We start from the raw sequence: 20,578 nt of genomic DNA, 5'->3' as shown, positions 1-20,578 counted from the left end.
TGTGTAATCTGTCTGTGAAGCCGCCAAAACCTCCTCTAAACAATAATTAGTCGTGTCAGAAATTTGTACAACATCCGAGCGGGCGGCTGAGCGGAGCCTGTGCTACGTGGGGAAACAAAACTCAAGGAGCGGAGCAGCCCCTGAGCATCTCCTGAACATCGCTCTGAGCAACCTCTGATCGTCGCCTGAGCATCCCCTGAGCATCCTCCTGGGTATCACCTGAGCATCCCTGACCCTCCCGAGCATCCTCTGAGCATCTCCTGACCATCCCCCTGAGCAACCTCTGATCATCCCCTGAGCGTTCCCCTCAGCATCTCCTGACCTTCCTGAGCATCATCTGAGCAACCCCTGAGCATCTGCTGACCCTCCTGAGCATCCTCTGAGCATCTTCTGAACATCCCCTGAGCATACCTCTGAGCAACCCCTGAGCATCCTCCTGAGTAAACCTCTGAACATCCTGCTGAGCATCCTGATGATCCCCTGACCCTACGGAGGATCCTCTGAGCATCTCCTGAACATCCCCCTCAGCAACCTCTGATCATCCCCTGAGCATCCCCCGAGCATCCTCCTGGGTATCCCCTGACCCTCCTGAGCATCCTCTGAGCAGCCCCTGAGCATCTCCTGAACATCGCTCTGAGCAACTTCCGACCATCACCTGAGCATTCTCCTGAGCAACCTCTGATTACTGCCTGAGCATCCTCTGAGCATCCCTGACCCTCCTGAGCATCCTCTGAGCATCTCCTGACCATCCTGAGCATCATCTGAGCAACCCCTGAGCATCTGCTGACCCTCTTGAGCATCCTCTGAGCATCTTCTGAACATCCCCTGAGCATTCCTCTGAGCAACCCCTGAGCATCCTCCTGAACAACCCTTGAGCATCTGGAGCTTCTCCTGAGCGTCTCCTGAACAAGCCCTGTGCATCCTCCTGAGCATCCCCTGAGCAACCTCTGAGCATCCTGCTGAGCATCCTGAGGACCCCCTGACCCTCCTGAGCATCCTCCGGAGCAGCCCCTGAGCATCTGCTGTGCATCTCCTGCCCTTCCTGAGCATCATCTGAGCAACCTCTGAGCAAGCCCTGAGCATCTGCTGACCCTCCTGAGCATCCTCTGAGCATTCTCTGACCATCCCGTGAGCATCCCTCTGAGCATCCTCTGAGCAAGCCCTGAGCATCCTCCTGAGCATCCCCTGAGCAACCTCTGAACATCCTGCTGAGCATCCTGCTGATCCCCCGACCCTACGGAGTATCCTCTGAGCAATCCCCTAAGCATTCCCCTCAGCATCTCCTGACCTTCCTGAGCATCATCTGAGCAACCCTGAGCAACCTCTGAGCATCTGCTGACCCTCCTGAACATCCCCATGAGCATCTTCTGACCATCCCTCTGAGCATCCTCTGAGCATCTCCTGAACATCCCCTGAGCATCCTCCTGAGCAACCGCTGAGCCACTTCTGGGCATCCTCCTGAGCAATGCCTGAGCATCCCCTGACCCTCCTGAGCAATCCCTGAGCATCTTGAGCTTCTCCTGACCCTCTCCTGAGGAAGCCCTGCGCACCCTCCTGAGCAACCCTTGAGCATCCTGATCATTGCCTGAGCAATCCCTGAGCATCACCTGACCATCCTCTGAGCAACCCCTGAGCATCCTCTGAGCATCCTCCTGAGCATACTCTGAGCATCTTCTGAGCCTCCCTGGAGCAAGCCCTGCGCATTCTCCTGAGCAACCCCTGAGCATCCCCTGAGCAACCTCTGAACATCCTGCTGAGCGTCCTGCTGATCCCCTGACTCTACGGAGTATCCTCTGAGCATCTCCTGAGCATCCCCCTGAAAAACCTCTGATCGTTGCCTGAGCATCCCATGAGCATCCCCATAGCATTCCCCTCAGCGTGTCCTGACCTTCCTCAGCACCATCCGAGCAACCTCTGAGCAACCACTGAGCATCTTCTGGGCCTCCCTGGAGCAAGCCCTGCGCGTCCTCCTGAGCAACTCCTGAGCATCCCGAGCATCTCCTGACCCTCCTGAGCATCCTCAGACCATTCCCTGGAGCAACCCCTGAGCATCCCAAGTATCTCCTGAGCCAGCCCTGTGCATCCTCCCGTACGACCCCAACCATCTCCCCTCCAGCCCTACTTTCCTGCTGCTTTTCTCCCCTCTCTGTTCACTTTTATTCCCATGCAGCCATCTAACGCGACTGCTCTTGCTTATAATACAACATAGCTCTGAGTGGAGCAGAAAAAGCAAAAAAAAAGACCAAAAACCAAACCCAAAAATTCAGATTCCAAACAATTAGAAAGAATTTCGTGCTTGCACGCATCCAACGGGACGAGCCACGCCGAGCCCGTTCCAACCCCTGCAGGTGCAAAGCGTCGCATCACCCGGAAGAAACGACTGTATTTTCCCCACCGTACACAGAATTTTTATTACCCCACGCTGGGAAAAACGAGCTTTGAAATCCCATCGGCAAACCCTAATTTAAAAAGGACACAAAGGAAAAAAAAAAAAAAACAAAACAAAAACCAAACAACCACCCAACAAACCCATGAAAAAATGAATACTTCACCCCAGCCTCTTTTGCCTTGAATTAACTCTCCCCCTGACATTTTTTTCCGGCTCCAGTTTTGTTTTTATAACACCGGCAATAAAGCAAGTGTGTAATTAGTAATAAAGCTGACACTCCTGCAAGTGATTTCGCACTTGGAAGAAAAGCAAAGACAAGCTTCCACGCTGCCTGTTTTTTTTTTATATATATATATATGTATATTTTATTATTATTATGATGATTTTTTTCCAAGCCTTGTTTTTCTCTGCCCATTTTTTCACCCCTGAAAATCTCCGCCGATGCCACCTTTTCTCTCGGGACAAGCAGGGCGGCGGGGCCAGACCTCAGATATTTGGCGACGGCGCGTTAAGGGAGGACAATGTCTTTGCCGTGCCACGAATCCCCACCGACAGCCAAAGAGGGGACACGTCGGGCATTGCCGTCGTAGCCTCAACTGCCCCAAAATGGAGGGGGGGTGTGAAACAAATCCTAAAAAACAGGCATTAAAAAGCTGCCGACGCGTCAAAGGGGGCGACGGCAGGGTGACGTACCGCACGGTGGACTGGTAGACCAGATCCTCCCTCTTCCGATAATTCTCCATGTGCGAGAAATTGGTGGAGAACATGGCATCGAAGGTGAAGATCTTCTGCTTGATGGTGCCGCCGTCGGTGACCTGCAAGAAAAAAAAAACACCACAAAACCCCATCTATGAGAAGAAGTTTGCACCCGCTTTTTAATTTTCTATAGGATTTTTTAACGGATTTATTTCTGATAGATTTCTTTTCAATATTTTCATTACGATTCAAGAAATGGTATTTCTTTATTATGAGCCTGCTGAGATTTAAAGCAAAACCCGCGCGTTTCTAGCCGGTTACGGCATCACCGTCTCCTATCTCCAGCCGCTCGCTCGGGTTGTAATTTTTAAGGGGAAAAAGGCCCTTTTTGGGACTGAGGAGGACTCGTTTCTTCCCTGTGTCCCCCCCGCCTTCAGATTTATCTCCCCCTCTCAGGAGGGGCAAAGCTTAGTACAAAATTAAGGAGGAAAAGGCAGAAGAACTCAATGCAGATGGGAAACGCGTGTTTTGGGGCTAGAACAGCTCAGATCGATCCATGGGAGGGTTGGAATAGTTGTTTTTTATAAAAGGCCAGGCACGGGAGAAGGGGATTTTGGGGATTAACCCGCCCCCAACCAGCATCTCTCGGGAGGAGACCCCACTCTCCCTACCCAGAACTTCACTCCCCGCTTGGGCAAAATGCAACTTTGATTCCAGATTTTCTCTTTTCCCCCCTTTTTTTTTTTTTATGGCAAAAAGAAAGGGGCGGGGGGAAGCCATCACTAAAAGCACCTCTTCAAATTTATTAGCCGAGGCTGAGGGTTTTATTGCAAAGAAAATACAGGCTGGCACGGACGAGGATAAGGAACTGCAAGGAGAATGATCGGAGCTGTAAATCTCCAGCCTTGGGAACGAGGGGAATTTTTCAAGGACGCATCCCATTTTTCCCCACTTGTAATTACACCCTGGGGTGGGTTTGGGGAGAAACCTTGGAGCTGCTCCCGGAGCAAGAAGCTCCCCGTGTATCGGCTCAAAGGGTTTTCCGACGATTATTTTGGGGATGCAAGAGAGGATGGGGATGCTCAGGGGAAGCGGGATGGGGAGGGGTGGAGGTGACGCCCATGGACCAGGGGTTCGCCCACGGACAGGTTCCCTAGCACATCTGGACGGATTGTGGGCAAAGCAGGAAAGCGTCGAGCTAGATCTGATCCGAGGATGAAAATGGGAAAAATGCAGCTGGAAGCATTACTCCTGCCGATGATTGACCCCCCTGGGGACCCCTCGTGTCCCCCCGGGGATGCACGGCAAGGGAAGATGTCGCAGCCCGGGAGCATCCTTGGGGGATTACAGGCAGCTAATAGGCTCCGATGAAAAGGCGCATAGAAAATAGTCTCTCTCCAGGGATTAGACCTACTTTCAGCCTTTTATCTTGCGCCCTGGGGTCAATTTTTTTTTTGGAGAGGAGCTACATATGAAGTTGTCGGTGAACCCACGGCGGGGGGTGTGTGTGTGTGGGGGGGGGTGTGTGCAGGAGCAGCCAAGCCCAACGCTTCTTTGCTGGGGAGAAAAAGGATGGTAATTGGGCAGCATCCGACGACAATTGCCCCAAATACCGAGGAGCGGGAGGAAAAGGGACACGGGGGGAGGAAAAGGCACATTTAAGGCACGGGAGCCGAGCTCAGGCAGCCCAGGGCTGCCTGCTGCATTATTTATAAACCCCAGTAAAAATCTTATTCCTGACAAAAACCCGGCGATTGCCACTGCGCGGGGAGACATTAACCTCCTGCTCCTTCCCGCTGGCGCAGAGGCAGCCCCCCCCCCCCACCCCCGCCGTGTCTCCCCCCCGCCACCGCTGACCCGGCGCTTTGCTGTTCCCAAAATCCGTTGGCACCATTAATATTGCCGGAGCCTCTCGCCGGGATGCTCGCTGGGCGGGTTAGATAAGCATCGGGGAGTGATGGATGCGGGGACCAAAGTGATGGCGGGGGCGGGGGGGGGGGATTTGGGAGGACAAAGTGGGTTGTTAAAGGACAGGAGGTCTCCGTAGCACCCTGGGACATGGGGCATCACCCCAGGAGGGTGAGGGGTGCTGGGCTCCGGACCAGATTCCTCCAACCGCCCTCATCCTGGGGCTGAATTTACACCTTTTCTCCAAGCAAACGCAACAAGCACTAGCTATGGCAAGAGGGAAGACACCCCAAAGGGGCTGCAAGGGGTGACTGCAACGCTTAGCGTGCTCGGGGCGGGGGGAGCACCGGGGTCTGAAGGTACCCGCGTCATCGCCCATGGGGGTGTTGGTGGACGAGAAGCTCAACGTGACCCAGCAACGCGCGCTGGCAGCCCAGAACCCCCCCCGCAGCCCGGGCTGCCTCCCCAGCAGCGGGGGCAGCAGGGCGAGGTGGGGGGGGATCCTGCCCCTCTGCTCCGTTCTGTGAGACCCCCCTGCAGCGCTGCCTCCAGCTCTGGGGCACCAGAAGGACGTGGAGTTGTTGGAGCGGGGCCGGAGGAGGCCCCGGAGATGCTGGGAGGGCTGGAGCCCCTCTGCTGTGAGGACAGGCTGAGAGAGCTGGGGGGGTTCAGCCTGGAGAAGAGAAGGCTCCGGGGAGACCTTCCAGCCCCTTCCAGTCCCTAAAGGGGCTCCAGGAAAGCTGGGGAGGGACTCTGGAGCAGGGAGGGGAGCCATGGGATGAGGGGTGACAGTTTTAAACTGGAAGAGGGGAGATTTAGATGAGATCTGAGGAAGAAATTCTCTGCTGTGAGGGTGGTGAGCCCCTGGCCCAGGTTGCCCAGAGAAGCTGTGGCTGCCCCATCCCTGGAGGGGTTCAAGGCCAGGTTGGACGGGGCTTGGAGCAGCCTGGGCTGGTGGGAGGTGTCCCTGCCCAGGGCAGGGGGTGGCACTGGGTGGGCTTTAAGCTCCCTTCCCACCCAAACCACTCTATGATTCTATCATTCTATGTCGCAGCCGCTGGGAGAAACACATCACGCTGGAAAACCCCTTTCTTAGCTTTTTTTCTGCCTCCCTCCCCAGCTCACGCCAGCTCAGCTGCTGAAATCCCCCCTCTCACCCTGAGCTTGCTGGACCGCTCGGTCCTACCTCGCTCAGAGACACCCAAAACACCGCCGGCGCCAAATCTGGCTTCCAAAAATACAGAGCAGTTGATTTATTTGCCCAAACCCGGATGGTTTGATCCCAGATAGAGCACCACGACCCATCTCCATCCCCCGAAGGGCAGCACCCACGCCGGTAGCCCCTCTCCAGCATCGCTAATCCACACGCACGATGGAATTGATGTTGCAAGAGTGTCGTGCAATTTTGGGAGGCGCAGCCCGGGCTCCCCGCTGCCTCCCCAGAGCCGGAGCGATGCCCTCGGCCAGCGGTAATAGAGAGCTCAATAAACTGTGCTGGTGCTCCTGACCTTCTCTCCCCACCTGAGCGTGAGGAATTAAGAGAGTTCCCCATTCTGACATTTAAATTATCATCTCCGAGGCGCGGAGACGACCCAGCTGGCGCGTAGATGAATGGCACGAGTCAGACCTCTTGCAGTCACTGGCCCAAGATCTCTCCGTCAGCGGCTTTGCTGGGATTTTAGAGAATTTCTCCGCAGCCGTAAAACTCGAGGTTTTTTTTTTTTTTTTTTCCTAAAGGGGAGCAGGTTTATAAACCAGAGGCACAACCTGCCGTGAATTGGGTTGGCATGAAAATTTGGAGGGGGCTGTGAATTTCTGGGAGATGCTTTCCAGGAGCGAGAGGTAAAAAGCTGCATCCCGGTGCCTCCATCCTGGCTCTTCCCGAGCAACCCCAAACCAGCATCCCTAAATTTGCCAAGGCTCCGGGCTTTCCCAGCAGCGTCCTACGGTGTAGGAAGGGCTTGCAACAGCCTCAGCACGTCGGGTGCCCTTCGCTTGGCTCCTCCATCCCGTCTTCCCCCTCCCCTGGAGCCGATGCTGCCGCGAGCAGTGACTTTATCACTGTCACCAGCAACATTTCCCGCCCGGAGCCACCGCGGGAGCCGCCGGCCGGGGTTGTAACGTCTCATTTCTCCTAATGGGCGGTGGCATAGGAAGCCCCCACGGGGACCGCGCTTTGTCACCATCGATCAGTCGGCTCCGAGCGGCGCCGCCAACATCTGTAATGCATCGATCCCTGCTTGCCATGGCCGTGGGTTTGGGAGCCCGGGGGCATTTGCCGGCTGGGGACTGGCCCAACGAGCCCCGTCAGGGAGCAAAATGCTTTGCGATCCCCATGCACCGACCCACGAGCTTGAAAATGAGAGGTGCTGCACGAAGGATGGGGAGAACGGCCTGGAGATGGGATTAGGGGGACCCACGGGGTCACGGTGTATGTCCCCTTGACTGCAAAGGCCACCCGAATGGGTGCTACGGAGACAAGCGCTCATGCATGGGTGCTACGGTGAGCAATGCCCGTGCAACATGGGTGCTATGGAGAGCGATGTCCACCCACCATGGGTGCTATGGAGAGCGATGTCCACCCACCATGGGTGCTATGGAGAGCAATGCCTATGCACCATGGGTGCTACAAGAGCAATGCCCGTGCATCATGGGTGCTATGGAAAGCAATGTCCATCCACCATGGGTGCTACGGAGAGCGATGTCCATATACTCCATGGGTGCTATGGAGAGCAATGTCCATATACTCCATGGGTGCTATGGAGAGCAATGTCCATATACTCCATGGGTGCTATGGAGAGCAATGCCTGTGCACCATGGGTGCTATGGAGAGCAATGTCCATCCACCATGGGTGCTATGGAGAGTGATGTCCATATAATCCATGGGTGCTATGGAGAGCAATGCCTGTGCACCATGGGTGCTACAAGAGCAAGGCCCATCCACCATGGGTGCTATGGAGAGCAATGTCCATATACTCCATGGGTGCTATGGAGAGCAATGCTCGTGCATCATGGCTGCTATGGAGACAGATGTCCATCCACCATGGGTGCTACGGAGAGCAATGCCCATACTCCATGGGTGCTATGGAGAGCAATGTCCATATACTCCATGGGTGCTACAGAGAGCGATGTCCATATACTCCATGGGTGCTATGGAGAGCAATGCCCGTGCATCATGGGTGCTATGGAGAGCAATGCCTAGGCACCATGGGTGCTACAAGAGCAAGGCCCATGCATCATGGGTGCTATGGAAAGCAATGTCCATCTACCATGGGTGCTATGGAGAGCGATGTCCATATACTCCATGGGTGCTACGGAGAGCGATGCCTGTGCACCATGGGTGCTACAAGAGCAATGCCCATGCATCATGGGTGCTATGGAGAGCAATGTCCATATACTCCATGGGTGCTATGGAGAGCAATGTCCATACTCCATGGGTGCTATGGAGAGCAATGTCCATACTCCATGGGTGCTACGGAGAGCAATGTCCATCCACCATGGGTGCTACAGAGAGCGATGTCCATATAATCCATGGGTGCTATGGAGAGCAATGCCTGTGCACCATGGGTGCTACAAGAGCAATGCCCGTGCATCATGGATGCTATGGAAAGCAATGTCCATCTACCATGGGTGCTACGGAGAGCGATGTCCATATACTCCATGGGTGCCATGGAGAGCGATGCCCACACACCGGCACTGCAGACAGTAACACCAGCCTCATCTCTGAGTTATTCTCCTTCTTGCTAATTAGACTGAACACCAAACCCTAATTAATCGAGGCAGAGCGACTCCCCCCGGACCCGAGGGCTTCCCCTCCATCCCCACCCCTCGCAGCCGTACATCCCCAGGCCAAGCCCCCAGGTCCCCGCCAAGCAGGGGGATGGCGAGCGTGGGAGCGCTGCTCTCCGCCTGGGGAGCGCGCCCGGCCCTCGCCTGCCACCAAAAAAAATCTGCAAAACACATTTTTTTTGCAATTACCCATCATCTCATCCGAGCCCCCGGCTGTGTGTACAGGCTGGCTGCTGCCGGCTGCCTGCCTCCCCCCGCCGCTGCCAGCTGTCTGCACAGAGCCGGAACAGACACTCGGAGGACTTTTCCCTCCCTCTCCTGCTTCTGCATTATTATTCCTTTTTATTTTTTTTTTATTTTTATTTTTTTAAGAGCTCTGCACTGCTGCAAAAAGTAATTTTCTCCCTCCCCGGCCCTCGCTGCGGCGTGGCAGTGACCATACTAATCAGGTCTCCAGCGCGACCCCCAAGACGCCAGCGACGGGAACCAGCAAAGAGCTTGACAGCTCCGTGTCTTCCCGGACTCATTACAAGCTCGTTTGCAAGGATGCCACCACCCTCGGCTCCCTCCAAGGGTTTTTTGGGCACTCGCCTAACGTGCAAGGTGTTCGGACCCATGTTTGTACATGTTCTCGGGCAAATCACACCTTCTGGAGGTGAATTTACCGTGGAAGGGGGGTGGTTGGATATTAATTAACACCTCTGCAGACGGTGCGTGTTCTTGTTTATGCCGCGAAAAAGCCCCTTTGCTCTTCCCAGGTCTCCTCGAGCCTTCTGCATTTCAAGCGACCCGGAGCTGCGGCTCACACCGAGGTGTTTTCTGACCCCCAGAAAAACCTTGTCCCTTGCTGCCACCCCTGCTCACCCTCCCTTGGCCGTGGGGCTCCCGGGGGAGTCGCTGGAGAGGGGGTCCGGGGGTGCCGGTTTGCAGCGCGGTGCTTCGCGGTGGGGTGTTACCTGCCTTTCCCGTGGCAAGAAACCCCTTTAACGCCTCACAGCCCCCACCCAAGGGGTTATGCACCCACCCCAACAAGTTCTGCATCTCCCCCACGGGTTACGTGCGCTCTCGACAAGTTATGCATGCACCGCAGGGGGTTACACATGCACCCCATACCCCGACGGGTGCTGCAGGCACCCGACGGGTTACGCATGCTCCCCATGGGTTATGGACGCACCCCAATGGGTTATGCACATATCCCATGGGTTATGGATGCACCCCGATGGGTTATGGATGCACCCCGATGGGTTATGGACGTACCCCGATGGGTTATGGACGTACCCCGATGGGTTTTGCATGCTCCTGATGGGTTATGGACGCACCCCGATGGGTTACGCACATATCCCATGGGTTATGCCTGCACCCCAATAGGTCATACACGCTCCCGACAGGTCATGCACACACTTCGGTGGGTTATGCATGCACCACAGAGTCACAGAACAGGGGGTATTGGAAGGGACCCCTGGAGATCATCCCGTCCAACCCCCTACCAGAGCAGGGGCACCCAGAGCAGGTGGCACAGGAACGCCTCCAGGCGGGGTTGGAATGTCTCCAGAGACGGAGACTCCCCCACCTCTCTGGGCAGCCTGTGCCAGGGCTCTGCCACCCTCACAGCAAAGAAGTTCCTCCTCATGTTGAGATGGAACTTCCCATGGTCAAGTTTGTGCCTGTTACCCCTTGTCCTGTCACTGGGCACCACTGAGAAGAGCCTGGCCCCATCCTCCTGACACCCACCCTTCAAGTATTTATAATCGTTGATAAGACCCCCCCCTCAGTCATCTTTTTTCCAGACTGAAGAGACCCAAATCCCTCAGCCTTTCTTCATCAGAGAGGGGTTGCAGTTCCCTCAGCACCTTGGTAGCCCTGATGGCTTATGCACGCTCCCAATGAGTCATGCATACACCCCATGGGCCATGGATGCACCCCGATGGGTTATGCACGCTCCTGACAGGTTACACATGCAGCCTCTTGGGTTACGCACGCACTTCGATGGCTTACGTACGCACCCTGATGGGTTATGCACCCACCCCACGGGTGATGCATGCTCCCGACAGGTTATGCACCCATCCAATGGGTCATGCATGCGCCCCATGAGTCAGGCATGCACCCTGATGGGTTATGCATGCTCCTGACAGGTTATGTATGCACTTCGATGGGTTACGTACGCAGCCGGATGGGTTATGCACGTACCCTATGGGTGATGCACCCACCCCATGGGTGATGCACCCACCCCATCGGCGATGCAGGCTCCTGGTGGCTTATACACCCACCCCATGGGTGACGCATGCTCCTGGTGGGTTATGCACCCACCCCACGGGTGATGCATGCTCCTGACGGGTTATTCACCCACCTCATGGGTCATGCATGCACCCCACGGGTCATGTGTGCATCCCAATGGGTTACGGATGCATCCCAATGGGTTACGGATGGACCCCATGGGTTATGCACCCACCCTGATGGGTTATGCACCCACTCCGATGGGTTTTCCACCCACCCTATGCTCCACATCCAACTGCTGCCATTGATTTTGCTGCTGCGCTCCCCCCTCTTTTCCCTTCCCCCCTCCACAACCCGACGCGTGCCCCCGGAGCAGCTCTGCATCCCTGAACTCCACGAGTTCGTTCTGCTCCCGGTAAAATAAACCAAGGGAAACGGGAGCCCCAGCGAGTCCCCCCATCACCGCGCTCCGCTGCCGCGCACAGAGGTGCTGTCAGGATGATTTACAAACGGTATAAATACAACCCGGCGGCCCCAGCATCTCCAACCCGCCTCGCCCGGGACCACCCGTCACCTCCTGCACGGGGGAGCTGCGACCGGGGGTTTGGGCAGTTGCAAAAGTCCACGAGCGAGACAAGATGGGGCGGGGGGAAAGGAGATAAATCCCCAAAATCAGGAGGGAATTCGGGAAATCCCGAGATGCCCTATGAAAAACCCGACTTGCTGAACGCGGGGAGCTCCCTGGGAAAGGAGAAAAAGGGAAGTCGGGGGGGGTGGGGATAAAAAACCTGGGAGAAAGGGGGATTTGCGGCGATAAAAATAAAAGCTGGGTTATTTTTTTTTTTTTTTCCCCCTCCCCATTCCCTCTCTCTGTGGTTTCTTGGAGTGTAATTTGCTGGGCCGCCCCGGCGCGTCATCCTGGCGCTGAGGGCTCCGGCATCCCTCGGCGCAGCGTGTGCGTGTGGGGTGGGGGGGGCGGGGGGAGGATTATGCAAATCCAGCCCCAGCTCGCAAGAAAGTGGGTTAATCCAATATTACCGAGTGGAAAAGGGAAGGAAAAACCCGCTGGAGACGGCAGCGCCGGCGGAAGGAGCACCGTGCAAAAAGCTTCCTCCCCCCCGAAAAAAAAAGCAGGGAGTCGAAGCCAATTGCAAGAATTTAGGGTTCGGGATAGTTTGGGGGTTTTTTTTGGTTTATATGTTGCTGTTGCTCTACTCGCGTCCCCGACACACCTAAATACACGTATTTATAGGAAACGGCCAGCACTCGATGGAAATACTCCTGCGCACGCACCGCGCTCCAGCGACTGAATATCTCTCGGCCCAGAGAGCGCTTTTTCCTATTTATAAACCTGCCTGGACGCGAAGACGAGCTTTAAGGCAGAGATGCTCCTCGTTCAGGGAGCAGAAACAAGACGGTAAAACCACGAAAACCCAAATATCTTACAGCCGAGGGCGGCCGCTCCAGCCGAGGCCACCAGCCAAATTAGCTTTTTCTTCGCCTCCTCCGCGAGCCAAGGCGAAGAGCTGAGGATTTTTTTTTTTTTCCAACCCCTGGAAAACTTCTAAGTTTTCTCTGCTCAAACCACCGTGGGGTTTTTTATTCGTGTTTGGCGGCTTAGCCTGAAATTCCCCGGAGAAAGGCAAAAATACGGCTCTAGAGTGTGATATCTGAGGCTGGATCCAGGCTGGGATCCAGGCGGGGTGGCGGCGGGGGGGGAAGCTACAGCCTCCAAATCCCCCCCCTCCCCAAATATAACCTGACGCTGCGAGTTGTGCTGTGCTCCAGATCGGCATCCCACAGCCGTGAAGTATTTTGGGGACAGGGATGGGAAGGGGAAAGGTTTTCGGGGGGAGGCTTGAAGAGCCCAGCGTGAAAGGCCTAACGCTGCCCCCCCCCCGCCAAGCCCTGAACGCCCTCGATTTTGCATCAATTCCCCTGCAGCGCAAAAAAAAAAACCCCAACAACCCACCTTCTATTTTGCATCATTTCGCACCCGACACGAAAATCTTCTCGGCGCAGGGTCGGGGGGGGGGTGGGGGGGGGTGGGGGTGCTGACCCAAAACCCCCGGCTCCCAAACCCCGACTGGCACCGAGTCGCCAGCGCCGAACCCAGCCTGCCAACTCCGAATCCACCCGGAAAACGTAACAGAACGCCCGGAGAAAGCCTCACGGAGCCCTCAGGATGATCGCAAAGCCGGTTTGCATCTCTTCTCCCCCCCCCCCGGCCCCGCCATAACACCACCCCCGGCCAGGTTTTCAAAGGCCAGCCTGCCTGCCTCCTGCCCCCAATCAATATCCCCATCAGCGCCAGCGCCGGCTGCCTTTCTCTCTGCCGTCCAGCCTTGACCTTCTGTCGTACGGGAGCAAAGCAGCCTCAAAGTACATCAGGGTGGCTTCGCGTCCCCTGTCCCCGAGGGCCGGGAAGATGCACCCGGCGCCGCTTACCCGGTACCAGACGATTTCCCGCATCTTCCCATCCGTCTTGAAGTTGCATTTCAGGGTGACGGCGTCTCCCACCACCACGGGCGGCAGCGGCTCGATGCTGACCGTCAGGTAGGCTGGATAAAAAAGTGAAAAAGAGGAGAAAAAGAGACGTGAGCTGCCAGGGGAGGATGGGGAAAGGGGTTAAAATACCGCTCTCAAGTGCTTTGATGGTATTAATAGCTCCGCCGGTAGGAGCAAGCACTGGCTGCATCCCACCCAGGGGTGACCCATGGGCAAGCCCGTCAGCGTGGCATCTTGGCCCCTTGCAGGGATGAATTTCGGCTGCTCCCAAAGCACCAAAAAAACCCCCAGCCGGGGCAAATCCTTCCTGTCCTGCCCTTATCTACCAGTTTATGGCACCCAAAGGTAAGGACCGAGCGTTTCGCTGCTTCTCTCCTCAGCGTTGCAAAACTGCCCGTTTTTGCCCAAATAAAACCCGGGCGCCCAGATTTTGAGGCTCCCCTTGATCCACGCCCAAAACCCTGATCCCGCCTTTCCCACCTGCAAACTCAAGCCCATCCTTCCGACGGAGATACCGGCTTCGACTTCGTCTCCCCCATCACCTGCCCCGCGTTGGGTCTCTCCCCATTGGGGCCCAAATTCCTCCACTCTTGCTTGAAAACCCTCCAAATCGCTCATTTCTCACGGGAACGGGTCCGAGACATTAATCGGAAGGTGTGCAAAGCCCAACCCGTGGTTTTCCAGCCCAGCTTTGGCCGACAGCCCTGCTCCTTCCCCAAATCCCCCCTAGCGGGGTGCAGGACCTGTCCTCCTAGCAGAGGGGAAAATCAGAGCCTGGGCGGCTCCGTCTGGCCGTTTTCTCCCCGTTTTTCCCCTGGATTTGCTGCAAAACTCTCACAGGAGCACGGAGCAGCCAAGGTCAGGAGGGCGGGAGATTGTATTTCCATTTTATTTCCCTCTATTTCCTCCGGTGCCAGATTGACAGCCCGGCAGATCCGAGCCTGCCTTTTAGCATCCGTGCCCTGCCCGTGCCCATTTGACACCGCCTCCAACCAGGGCCCCCCAAACCAGCCTTTAACCCACTGCAAAAATCCCTATTTTAAAAAAAAAAAAAAAAAAAAAAAAAAATCATTCCTTGCATCAGGTGGAAAAGCAACGACGAGAAATGCCTGGAAAACGGGAGCGGGTTTGGAAACGGGGGGATGGCGGCAACCGAGGCTCCTTTGCGGAAGATTCCCCCTCTGCAAAAAGTGGGGAAGGGGATTTTCCACGTCCCGCGGCCAGCTCTCCGAGGCTTGCATCCCTCGGAAAACAAGTTGCGGGTGGTTTGGTTTTTTTTTTTTTTTTTTTGCAATAAATCTCGGCCGTGACCTGCGGGGAGAGCACGCTGCGCGCACACGTGCCTGCTGCAACAGCAAGGCAGCGTGGCCCGGCATACTGAGCACGGGGCTGGAAAAATTAAAGAAACCTTCTTTATGGTTTGTGGGTTTTTTTTTTTCAGAGGGGCTGCAAAAGCCGGTTTGCTGCCACGACCGGCCGGCTGGTTGAGAGGAAATTTGGAAAAAAAGTGGATTTTTTTTTTTTTTTTTTTGTTTTATCCTGGAAGGTGCTTTGCAGCATGGCGCGGCGGGTGCACGGGTGACGGCGGCGCCGAGCAGGGCTGGGGGCGAAATTAAGGGCAGTTTTCAACCCAGAAATGGCGCACGGTGAGATTTAATGAGGTTTTAATATCGCACTTGGGCAACCCCAGCCCCACGCCTTCTCTCCTTGCTGTGGGGCGACCCAAATCCCCGCCGGCAGCCCCGCTCGTCCGGGGGCCGGCTCCTTTCCAGCCTCTCTCCTCGCCTGGACGGGGTTTATTTTAGCTGGCTAAAGCGGGGATTAATTCCTTGCGGCTGCCGACGCAGCGCGCAGCCCCCTTGAACGCGGGGCTTTGCGGATGTCGAGAGGCGGCGATGGGAGAGGGAAGAGGAGGAGGAGGAGGGACGTGAGGAAGGTCAGGCGAGGTCTCGCAGTGGGGGCCCGGCTTCTGCCCGCTTCGCCTTTTGACCTTTCCAAAAGCGAGATGAGCAACAGGCACGAAAGCAAAGGGAGGGGGATGAGCAAACGCTTTGCTGGCAGCTGCCCAAAGGGAATTGGGTGCGGGGTGGGGGGGGACACGGACATGGGATGAAGGCTCCAGGGGCGTGGAAAAAGCTCTGCCTCTTCCTCAACCCGCCTTGGGAGCCGCCGGGCGAGATTACATCTCCCTCCTGCCCCCCCGGCGCGGATCAAGGGGGCGATTAAATAAAGCCGGCGGCAGAACCGACGGGTGGCAGAGACGGAGCCAAGATCCCGTTTTCCCTCTTGCCCGCGAATGATGGAGACGCAGGAGCTCCCGGCTCCGAACGGCGCCAGCTCCCCGTCCTTTTCCATCCCTCTTCCCGTGGCGTTGCGTTTCAAACCCTGCGCAGGGCAACGGGAAGCCGGAGCATCCCCCATCCCGGTCCAGCCAGGCGTTTTGGGGATGCTCGGAGCATCTCCTGATGGGTGGTGGCTTTTTAAAGGCAAAACCGGCCAAGCTTGGGGTGGCCTCAGCCACCCGCCGCCGTTCACGTGCAGCAAATGCAATGGCAACAAGCCAATCCCCCTACAGATACAACCCAAACCTGCATCTTCTAGATGGCCCAAAAAAGCCGAAATAGGGTCTTTTTCCCCCCTTCACGTGCTGCAAAACCACTTTGAGATATCAGCCGGGCTACAGCCCACCAGCTCCCACCTCTACGCCCCGTCATTCGGACTCAGCTGTGCTGGGAGAACATCAGGTCCTAAAAAACACGGGATGCTCCTGCGCTTCTCCTCCAGAGCAGATCCCGCACGGCAAAGCCGAAGCTCCGGAGCTTCATGATTTATGGCGCCGGTGCCGTGGGGGGACAGGGAACCCACAGAGGGTCAATGCCGGAGCCCCAGCGATGCCTGGAAGGGGAGGGAGGGTAAAAACCCCCTTCCTGCTCAAAGAGCGTCAGCTGCCCCAATTCAGAGCGAAATGAGGCCAGAAGATGGGGAAAAGGAGGAGGGAAAGAGCACGAGCGAGAGGAGCCGAGAGAAACAGATGTGCAGCCCCCGGAGGAGCCAGCTCCCAAAATGCTAAGGATGCGTATAAGGGAGGGGGGAAAAGCCGGGATAATAAAGCCAGGTGTCGAAAAATAAAGCAGGAATCCAGATGGAGCCGTCCAAAAACCTGCTGTTTTGCTGCAGCTGACGCGCGAATTTCATCCCTCGTCCCCCCCCTTTCCCTTTGCTTTCCGACAGCGGAGGATGGCGAAGTGTCACCGCTCCTCAAAATCCCCGGTTCGGTCCCTTTATAGGATTTACCGGGGAGAAGAAAAACCAGCAGTGACAGGTATCGCTGAATTTTAAGGACTTGAAAGAGGGCTGAGCACCAGCTTTGCACCTCCAAAGGAGGAGCCCAGCCCCAACATCTCCGTCGTCCTCCTCATCGGCAGCATCCCAGAGGCAGCTCCGATCCCCGAAGCTCCGCTCCTTCCCCTTTGCTCTTTTTAAATAAGACATATTTCATAGCGAAAGCTGTGCCGGGCCACCCTCTGATTAGATTCTGACCTATGGAAATTCAGCCCTCTGATTAGATCGCATCCCTGGGGAGAAAAGAGTATTTTTGCTCGCGAGCGGTGGGAATTCTTGCGACATCCAGTTTAAGGAGGGGGGGGTGAGGTGGTTAAAAAAAAAAAAAAAAAAAAGGGGAGGGGGAAGGGAGAGATAAATGAAATGTCCTTTTAAATCAGGAGCGACACGTTAATAAAAGGAGCACGTTGTAACACGCTCGGCGCTTTCAATCACAAAAGAGCTGCGAGGGAGGAGGCAGGTTTTTCGCCCCAGCCCTGCGAGCGGAGGACGCGGCCGGGAGCTTCCACCCAGGCGCCGGCAGAAAGCCCCCTTTCTGCCCCCTTCGAACACCCCCCGGGGGATTTTGGCAGGCGAGAGAGCAACCGGTAGCCCCACGGAAATCTCTGGGGATGCAGTACGCGCGGCCGAACACCCCCCCCCCCCAAAAAAAGGCTGAAGTTCCCCCCTGCCCTGTTGAGGAGGGGGAGCCAGAGCGAGCGGCTGGGTGGGCGGCTGGCAGCCACCCAAGGGCAACCCGCCGCGGGTCCCCGTCACTCTCGGGGTGACGGAGCCTTTCGGCGCGTCCCAGCACCGCAACGCAACCTCTCCACCCCTTCCCCACCTGCCTGCTGGTTTTTAAGCGACACCTAAATGAAACATTCAATCGATTAATATCGACCGGCGCTCCTGTTCCCTGATTTCTCACCTTCCGGCGCTTTCCAAAAAGCTAACCTCAAACCGACGATGACGGGCTTTCCCCCTTCGGGACACGTCCCCAAGGTCCCACCTCTCGCCGTCCTTGCGTTTGGGGACGGTCAAGGAGCGTTTCCAGGGATCGGAGCGGAGCGACGCGTGGGGATGGAGCCGGAGGAGAGGCCGTGTGGGGACCCATCTGCCCCCGCCGCGTTCCCCCCATCCTTCAGGTGCCGCCATGTCCCCCCCCCGCCCCCGGCGGAGGCGAGGGGGAGAGATAATATTAACACATCATCATTTTAATCAGCCCGTGATTACTGGGGCTCATACATAATTCACACCAATTCCTCCACCGCCTTCCGGCACTCCAAGCCGGGGCCAGGATGGTATTTTGGGGTGCAAATCCAAGGAGGGTGGGGGGGGAAAAAAAGGGACCAGGACCCCCCCCCCCCAATCGGCGCAGGGCTGATTTTCATCATTTGCCAGAATTTACGGCGTTTACTGCTGGAGGAGGCACTTCACCTCTGGGAAAAGAGCCGACCGGGATTGCTGAAGGATTGCAAATCACGCCCCCCCCATGTGCCCCACGCCAAAAAAAAAAAAAAAAAAAAAAAAAAAAAAATCCCGCTCCCCGTTCTCAAGCCGAGGAAGATGACGGCTGGCTCACGGGGAGATCACCGGCGTGCGAGGGTTCACGGCCGTGCGCGAAGCCCCGGGGACAGGGACGTCACCCGCCGCGCGCCGGGGCTGAGGAGCATTAAACAAACGCGCTTTGACTTGCGGCACTTTGCAACATCTTGTTCATTAAAGATTAAACGCCAGCAGTTGCTCCCGTTCCTGCGAGCGCAGCAAATACCTTCTCCCCCACCCCCCCCCCCACCCCCTGCCGCCTTCCCTGGCTCCGGCGATGCTTTATTTATGATATTCCAGGACAATTTACAATTATAATGTCCTGCCGCCTCCCCTCGCCAACCCAGGAGGGCTCCAAGGGGCACGAACTGGAGAAGGATTCGCATCTGTCCCAATCCGGAGTGGCCAAATTTTGCTGAATCTTGAGGTTTTCCTCCTCGAAAGCTGCTGCATTGATTTTTTTTTTTATATATATATATATTTTTTTTTTTTTTAAATGGAGGAGTAAGTGTTTTAACACAGGTTTAACAGCAACGAGTGGAATGGGACATGACAGATGGAGCCAGCATCGCGCTTCCAAAGAAGACGGTCCTTTTGCGAGGCAAAGAACGGGTTGGGAGGGAGCCCGTTTGTGTTCCTAAATGCAAGAACTGCTTGAGTTTTGCCTGGATTTCCAGGTTTTTTCCCCGTCCGCAAACCCAAAAGCCGAGCGCCCGCAGGGCCGAGCATCCCCAAACCCACCGCCGCCCGCCCAAAAATGGGGCTGGCCTGGGCAAAACGCAGCTGGTTCGTGAAATAAACCCACAAAAGGCGGCGTTACCCACCGCGAGGAAGAGCCCTGCTGGCAGAGAGCAAATTGTATTAATACTGTGTAAATAGGATATTAACGGGCCGACCAAACAATTAAGAGCCGGTAATTAAAATTCATCTTCCTTCGCACCGCGGTGTATTAAAGTACGAACATTTAATTAGATGCCTCTTACCTCACCCATTTGCATAAGTGGGAGGAAACACTTTACCTCTAATTATTCTTTACAGGGGGTTGCCGGACCAGCCCCGAAATCTTTAGGTATTGCAGAGCTGGGGAGCAAATGTACAGAATATATAGGTATAAAATACGCTTCGGTACATTTTTCCTCCAACTAAATAAGATGCAACCGGGACGCTGAACCCGACAGATCCTACGGATGCGTCTTGTTAGCTCTTTGTAACGTAAATCGATAACTTTAATCAATACATTGATTGAGCGTGGCCGGTTTGGCCTTTCGACCCCTTTTAAATCAAGATTAAGTGAGAAAACCACTTCATTGGGGCTGCCGGGAACAGACGGGCCCTAAGGGGCCTGCTGCAGTTAGGATTTAATGATGAAAATCTGTCAAAACCCTACAAAATGATGGGGTTTTTAAGCTTCGCTGGTCAAAATTTATCACCAGGTCCCAATCCAAAGCGTTTTGCCTAGTTTTGGTGGTGGTGGGGGGGTGTAATGCAAAAAACCAACACCAACTTCCAACTGTTTCAATGCCGGTGACGAAATCCTGTTGAGCTGGGACTTTTGAACACTGCCCACAGCTTTCCCTTTTTTTTTTTTTTTTCTTTGTTTTCCTTCAAACCTGGATTTCTCCTGAAAAAAAAATATCCCAGCTAAAAAGAAAAAAGCAATAAAGCCTAATTTTGTGCCGTGCCATCACTCGCGCGCAGCCGTCTTAGCATCACGGAGGGCATCTCCAACACTGCGCAATCACGTAAGGGCTTCCCAAAGAGTTCTGTCAATACGCCTTAAGAAAAATCAATTTTTAGACCCGTTTTGTCCTCGTTATGAACACTACAGTCATTTTTACGTTCTTAAGGGCAGAGATTGGCTCCGATATACCAGCGCCTATAGCGAAGCCCTGGTATGGGGCAGCAACACCGCAGGCCGCAGGGAAACGAAGAGCGAGGCTCAAAATGGATCACGCTGGGCTAAAAACATGGTACAAATGCTTTGGCTCAGTGGGGGTTTCCTGCACATCAGCACAAGTTTGCCACGGTAAATGATGTCGGACACAGAAAAGGGAGAGTTTGGGCCACTTTGGGCATGCAAAGGCAAGGGGGGATTTGAGCCGTGGGAGCCTCGGGATGCTGCGGTGTCTCCTCCATCTCCAACACCCATCTCCTGCCCCTTCTCCATCTCCTCCTTCCAGCATTTCCACCTTTCCCTCTCCTGTTACT

General features: G+C 55.5%; 1 protein-coding gene across 1 annotated transcript in view; it reads right to left on the bottom strand.

The window, feature by feature from the left end:
- The window catches only part of IGSF21 (immunoglobin superfamily member 21), a 49,401-nt gene that overhangs the window by 9,330 nt on the left and 19,493 nt on the right, over nucleotides 1–20,578 (bottom strand). Inside the window, exons 2-3 of the mRNA XM_074560504.1 lie at nucleotides 13,445–13,557; nucleotides 3,083–3,204 (exon numbers count right to left, since the gene is read on the bottom strand). Coding sequence (XP_074416605.1) covers nucleotides 3,083–3,204; nucleotides 13,445–13,557 — 235 coding nt within the window. The remainder of the gene's footprint in view (nucleotides 1–3,082; nucleotides 3,205–13,444; nucleotides 13,558–20,578) is intronic.

This window comes from Larus michahellis, chromosome 16 (genome assembly GCF_964199755.1).
Source record: "Larus michahellis chromosome 16, bLarMic1.1, whole genome shotgun sequence".
NCBI lineage: Eukaryota > Metazoa > Chordata > Aves > Charadriiformes > Laridae > Larus > Larus michahellis.
Note: the sequence above shows the minus strand (reverse complement) of the source record. Positions and strands in the feature narration are given on the sequence as shown.